The sequence below is a fragment of the Myotis brandtii genome, unplaced genomic scaffold (genome assembly GCF_000412655.1).
Source record: "Myotis brandtii unplaced genomic scaffold, ASM41265v1 scaffold365, whole genome shotgun sequence".
NCBI lineage: Eukaryota > Metazoa > Chordata > Mammalia > Chiroptera > Vespertilionidae > Myotis > Myotis brandtii.
In genome coordinates, this window is record NW_005364031.1 from 464,146 (window position 1) to 471,116 (window position 6,971).

The 6,971-nt window shown below is 37.1% G+C and overlaps 1 protein-coding gene and 1 long non-coding RNA gene across 3 annotated transcripts in view; one reads left to right on the forward strand and one right to left on the reverse strand.

Moving 5' to 3' along the window:
• The window catches only part of LOC106727108, a 15,401-nt gene extending 9,895 nt beyond the window's left edge, over positions 1-5,506 (reverse strand). Inside the window, exons 1-2 of the long non-coding RNA XR_001363267.1 lie at positions 5,493-5,506; positions 3,165-3,166 (exon numbers count right to left, since the gene is read on the reverse strand). This is a non-coding gene — a long non-coding RNA (uncharacterized LOC106727108). The remainder of the gene's footprint in view (positions 1-3,164; positions 3,167-5,492) is intronic.
• Positions 1-6,971, forward strand: part of CASP8AP2 (caspase 8 associated protein 2) — a 29,426-nt gene that overhangs the window by 20,951 nt on the left and 1,504 nt on the right. The window contains exons 8-11 of one of the 2 annotated variants that reach the window (XM_014544477.1): positions 1,312-2,226; positions 2,296-4,516; positions 5,867-5,966; positions 6,522-6,578. In XM_014544477.1, coding sequence (XP_014399963.1) covers positions 1,312-2,226; positions 2,296-4,516; positions 5,867-5,966; positions 6,522-6,578 — 3,293 coding nt within the window. Of the gene's footprint in view, positions 1-1,311; positions 4,517-5,866; positions 5,967-6,521; positions 6,579-6,971 lie in introns of those variants that run through there. The other variant, XM_014544476.1, reaches the window with a different exon arrangement.

Genomic DNA, 6,971 nt, shown 5'->3' on the forward strand with positions numbered 1-6,971 from the left:
AAGCAATGCAAGCAGCTGTGGGGCCTTGGGCCTTCTCTTGGTCTCTCTGACCCAGCTGCAGTTTGTTAGGTAATTTTCAGATTGCAAAGGGCCAGGCCTTTCATATGCAAAAGCCTCTGCACACAGCTTGGGTGGGGCGGGGTCTCAGGGGATCAACAGGGCAGAGCAAGCAGCTATGGCTGCTCCTCAGCCCTATCCTAAGAGGCCCTGCGTCTCAGTGTCCTGGTAATCATTGCAAGCACCTCTGAGAGAGCTGCCTTCGAGTTCCAACCGATGCCAGACAGTCCAGTTTCTCCCTGTATGAGTCTGGGTCCCCAGAGACTCGCCCAGAACTGGAGTTCAGAGCAGTCTGGAGCTTGAGACTCCCAATTGAAAAAGACAACCATGTCCTCAGCTGCCAGCCGTTTCCACATGCGCCTCCGTACCTCTGCACTTTACTTCCGCACCTCCTCTGAGTCTCAGTGTGCTTTTTTCTTTCCTTCTAGTTGTAGAATTTCCACTCAGCCAGTCTTCCTGTGGTTCTGGATGATGTCCGTTTTGTCTTTTAGTTGTATTTTTGAAGTTGTGCGAGGCAGCAATTTCTGGTGTTTACCTGTGCCGCCATCTTGGTTTCTCTCAATAATTTTTTAAAAAATTTTTTATTGATTAAGTTATTACATATGTGTCCTTATCCCCACGATACCCCCCCCCACCCCCCAGTAATTCTTATTTCTACAAAAAGAAGGAGTGGAAGGACAGATTATTTCAGATATTCTTTGCTTGCTTGCTTTCAGATCTATTTTTTATTTTTATTTTTTAGGGAGAGTGTAAGAGAGGGAAAGACAGAGAAACATTGATGTGAAAGAAACACAATTGATTGGTTGCTTCCACCAGGGCCTGGGCTGGGGAGGAGCTTGCAACCGAGGTATGTGCCCTTGACTGGAATCAAACCCGGAACTCTTTGGTCCTCAGGCCAGTGCTCTATTCACTGAGCAAAACTGGCTAGTACCAGATCAGTTTTTATTGTTCAAAAGCTATCATCAGATGGCATAGAGTAGGTGATGCTGCTAACCTGAAGTAAAGATACCTGAACAATAGATTGATGGTTATCCAAAAAACCAAACTATCACTGTTGTCAGACACTTGAATACCTTCTGAGAACAGTAAAAACCAGTGATATGAGTAAGTGTTAGGCATTAACATTCTGTAAAAAGGTATTAAAATAATGAAATGCTTCAGCATTTTTTTTTTTTGGTTATATTTAGTAAAGAAATATCAAATGACTATGATTCTAAGGGTCATGTGATTATCATATACTTTTCTCTTCCACAGATGTGTTTCCACCAAATTCAGCTCATTCCACCTCCAAGAGTCAGTCTGATCTCAACAAGGAAAATCAAAAGCCCATTTGCAAGTCTGACAAATTTACAGAGGCAGACTCTCATAAGAATTCATCTTTAGTTGAATTAGAAGAAGGAGAAATTATAAGCGACAGTGAAAACTCTAAACTACAAAATGGTTTTGAAGAAATTGCCAAACCTAGAGCTTCTACTGAAGGGCAGAACAGAAAAACTAGTCCAGGAAATAAGAAAAGTACTGTGCATTTGGATAAAGACAAAAGGAAAACATCTATGAAAGTTCAACAGACCAAAAGGAATTGGAATAAGAGACAGAGTGAATCTAGCAGGTCTTCAAAAACAGAGAAAAAAGATAAGACAATGAGCACCTCCGTTCTGGAAAAAATAGTTCCAATTATTGCTGTACCTTCTTCTGTACCAGAGGTTATGCACATGTTACGAATGATAAGAAAACATGTAAGGAAAAACTACATGAAATTCAAGATTAAATTTCCATTAAAACAATTTCATAGAATTATTGAGTCAGCAATTTTGAGTTTTACATCACTCATTAAACACCTTGACTTATCCAAAATCTCTAAGTCAGTGACTACTTTACAGAAGAATCTTTGTGATGTTATAGAATCCAAACTTAAGCAAGTTAAAAAGAATGGCATAGTGGATCGGTTATTTGAACAACAACTACCAGATATGAAAAAGAAAGCATGGAAATTTGTAGATGAACAACTTGATCATTTATTTGCAAAGCTTAAGAAAATCTTAATAAAGTTTTGTGGTTTCACAAACTTTGGCAGTGATAGTGATGAAGGGAAATTGGACAAAAGTAAAGAAAAACTACAATATTCAAATTGTCAGAAGGGGAATATGGTCAACTCCAGCAAAGAAATGCCGAAAAAGAAATCCTCAAAATCAGAAGATTCTTATTACAGGGACTCACTAGGATGTAAAAAATCTGAGGTGAAAAAGAAATCCTCAAAATCAGAAGATTCTATTTATTACAGGGACTCACTAGGATGTAAAAAATCTGAGGACAAACATCAAGACCAAAATAACTCTGAAATTAACACATTAAAGAATGACATTAAAAAAAGCTTTAACACTTGCTTTGATAATAATATTAAATGCCCTCAATCTGAAGAGCATTCCTTGGAACTGAACTGTCCGAGCACCCCAAAGCCAGGAAAAATGGAAGGCACCACTATAGAGGATACACAGACATCCCAGCATGCAGCTTTGAAGCCAGAACGCTGTTTTGAGATTCTTACTGAACAGCAAGCATCTAGCCTCACTTTTAATTTAGTGAGTGATGCACAGATGGGTGAGATATTTAAAAGTTTGTTGCAAGGTTCTGATCTTTTGGACAACAGTGTTAACTGTAATGAAAAAAGTGAGTGGGAGTTAAAGACTCCAGAGAAACAGCTGTTAGAGAGTCTTAAGTGTGAATCTATACCAGCTTGTACAACAGAAGAGCTAGTTTCAGGGGTGGTTTCTCCATGTCCTAAAATGATTAGTGATGATAATTGGTCATTATTATCATCTGAGAAAGGCCCATCTCTGTCTTCAGGGCTGTCGTTGCCAGTTCATCCTGATGTGTTGGATGAAAGTTGTATGTTTGAAGTCTCCACTAACATAGCTTTAAGTAAAGATAATGTATGCAGTTCAGAAAAGAGCAAGCCCTGCATTTCTTCCATCCTGCTTGAAGATTTAGCAGTATCTTTAACAGTACCATCACCTCTGAAGTCGGATGGTCATCTCAGTTTTTTAAAGCCTGAAGTTTTGTCTAGTTCAACTCCTGAAGAGGTTATTAGTGCCCATTTTAGTGAAGACGCCTTACTTGAGGAAGAGGATGCATCGGAACAAGATATTCACTTAGCTCTGGAGTCTGATAATTCGAGCAGTAAATCAAGTTGTTCTTCATCATGGACAAGCCGGTCTGTTGCTCCAGGCTTTCAGTACCACCCTAATCTACCCATGCATGCTGTCATAATGGAAAAGTCCAATGATCACTTCATTGTGAAAATACGGCACACAGCACCACCTACTCCCTCCAGTCTTATACAGAATATGGTGGCTGGTGAGTCATTGACATCTTTGCCCAGAGTGGGAAAGGAAACTGATGAAGCAGCAGAGAAGGAATGTATTTCATGTCAGAACACAGTTTTTAAATCTGTGGAAGAATTGAAACATTCCAACGAAAATGTTGACAGCAGTAAATCAGCTCATGAAGAACAGGGTTGTATGATACAAACACAGGTTCCTGATATATATGAATTCCTTAAAGATGCTTCTGGTAAAGTGGATCATAGTAATGAAGTGGCTGATCAGTGCTTCAAGTTGCATCAAGTATGGGAACCAAAAGTGCCTGAAAGCATTGCAGGATTGCCTGCCATGGAAGAAATTCCACATTCTGTCGAGGGTCATCTTCCAAACACATATGTAGACCTCACAAAAGATCCAGTCACTGAGACTAAAAACTTGGGGGAATTCATAGAAGTAGGAGTTTTAAACAATCAGTTGGGATGTTCTGGTAGCAATTTGGATCAAAATGCTCAGATATTAGACAGTGTGCAGCCCGATACTGTAGATGCTTTTATTGATTTGACGCAAGGTGTTTCAAATGAGAGTAAAAGTGAAGATAACCATCCTGCTTTAGCTGTTGGACACTTGGAGTGTGAGGTGTTTTGTGTAGATGAAGGTAACTGTAAGGAAAAAAAGGTGCAAGTGGCAAACGAGTCTTTGGAATGCATGGTTGTGGAAAGCTGTATTGATTTGACCTCAGACTCTCCCAGTTCATGTGAAATAAAAAAGGATGATTTAAAATCAGAACCGGAATCAAATTCTGATAATTTAGAGTTGCCTGTGGCTTTGGATAATGCTCACAAAAAGAGGAAAAAACTTTCTAATCTAAATCATTCTTGTCAGAAAAAACAGAGAAAGGAAACGGACTTAATCAGTAAGGAAAGGACCAAGAAAATTACCCAAAATTCTGGTGAGAATGGAGAAGCTCACCAAAGGAAAGCCAGTAAGAAAAAGGCCCCTACAGTGATGAAAGATCCTTCATCATTAAAGGCAAGCCCCAGGATTAAGGACCACCCGTCAGCAGCATCTGGCACTTCTGTAAACCTTTCTGCAAAGAATATTATTAAAAAGAAAGGAGAAATTGTAGTTTCATGGACAAGGTAAGGATCTTATGAGACATTTTTTTATTTTTTTAATATGGAAGGCTTCATGAATTTGCATGTTCTAGCACAGGGGCCATGCTATTCTTCTCTGTATTGTTCCAATTTTAGTGTATGTGCTGCCAAATCAAGCACTTATGAGACATTTAAATCAACAGGAAACTTTGAGAAGCCAGAAATCTATACTGTCATGTCATAGTTCTATCCCACCCTAAAATAAGGAAAGTGATGACTTCAAAAGTAGTCAAAGTTAATAGAGAATACATTCTAGGGTATAATCTATAGCAGTAGCTCTTAACCAGGGATGTGCATTAGCACCATGGATAGAACTTTTCATTGTGTTTTAACCTAACTTTGTTAATTAAAAAAAATGATTCTTTGTAAAGAACTGGTATCACATTTTAGAAAGGAAGAATGATGGGTGGGGTGGTGAAATAGAGCAAAAAGTGTGACCATTTATAATTTGAGCATTTCCCTAAATTAAGAGTTTCCAAAAAGTTTATAAACAGATTGTACTTTTTACTTTTACGTGAACTGTTTGAGAAATGCTGATTTCAAGACCCCATTTCAGACATAAGGGTAGCCACAGTTGTAAACCATTTCACTAGAGCAGGGGTGGGGAACGTCCAGCCCATGGGCCGTATAAGGTCTATGAAATCATTTGGTCTGGCCCTGCCAAGGCATTAGGGGCAAGTTAATTAAGTGTTTGACCAAATATAGCAGGCTAATTTTTTTAAGTGGATAATTTTGTATGGCCCATGAATGATGTTTATAAATATCCAAATAGCCTTTGGCAGAAAAAAGTTCCCCACCCCTGCACTAGAGGTTCATGATCTGCAGGCTTAACTAGAGTGCATAATGAGGGAAGCTGAATTTTGAAATTGGTCATTATTTTATTTAATACCATATACATCTATGCCTTAATTTCTGGTAACTTGGAGATGACACAGTAAAATCTTAGAGATTGTAATAATACATATTGGTTCTGCCCATGTACAAAAAGCAGAGGCCTGGGTATTGGAAGATTTGGATTCTATTTTACTTTCGTTCTTTTGCTTATTAAGTCTGTCGTCATGTTTGACCCTAATTTTTAAGGTACTGTATACATTAAAGGTAGAATTTTTAAAAATCTATCCTTTTGTCATTAGAATAATAAATGAGTATGTTAGTTTTAGAGAATTTTGGAAATACGTATGTGCTTACAGATTATTGTCAATGTTTTGATATACACGCTTTTTCTTCTATGGGTTTTAATAAAAATGTCACCTATTGATGGACATTAAGACAGTGGAATTTTTGATACCTTTCTGCTTTAATCTACAAAAGCTAAATAACATTTTCTCCCTGTAGAAATGATGACCGGGAAATTTTATTGGAGTGTCAGAAAAGCGGGCCATCAATAGAAACATTTTCTTATGTAGCTGCCAAGTTGAATAAAGATTCATCTCAGGTAACTTCCCAATTTTTACATCTCTGTAGTTTCACAGATGTTACTACTTAAATACTTAGATTTCATTTTAACATATTTAAAATATGTAGATACTTATTGGCCAACTTCTTTAAAAGTATGGCTTTTTATGTTGGACTGTTAAAAACTTGGCGATTGTGGAAGAACAATCCTAATTTATTTTTCTGTTGTCTTACATTTACTTATTTTGATCTTAAACAATTTTGTAATGTTTATTGTTTAAGAAAGTTTAGTATTGATTCTTGAATTGGGGTAGTGAACACACAGTATGATACACAGATGATGTATAATAGAATTGTACACCTGAAACCTATATAATTTTATTAATATCACCCAATAAATTGAATTTAGAAAAGAAAGATTAATATTGAAAGTTAAATTAGCAATCACCTTTAGTATGAAGATATTTTATTTTTCCAGACATTACTTCATCTCTTTATTATTGACAGTAACTTTCTTTAGATGTTTTGTGGAAGTAGTCATAAAAAAAGATCTCATTGTAATACTTATAATTAATACTCATTTTTTACTTTTCAGGTCTCAGAAAGATTCCAGCAACTATTGAAGCTCTTTGAAAAGTCAAAATGCAGGTAGTTAATGGTTATACTACAGAAGATTAGTAAAATAGATCTTTGATACTGTAACTCTGCAGTTAATGGCCTTTAGTCATCAAAGATGTGAGTAGTGGGTGAGAGACATCCAGTTGGGGTCCTGCTTCAGTCAGAGGTTGGAGGATGATTGCTTGTGCAGGCTTCTAAGGTCACCAAACCCACAGGATGTGCTCAGAGTTGCATTTCAGATCAGCATGGCATTCCTCCTTAACCTTCCAACTGCTGATGAGTCTAAAGTGGGAGGGAATCCATTTGATCAATAAAAATTTTTAATATTTTAAAATATAAAACATATACTTGGAATCCATTGTCATCTGAATAGATGACATGATTTACCATGTTAAATTATTAATAATGTTCACAGACCTGTTTCCTC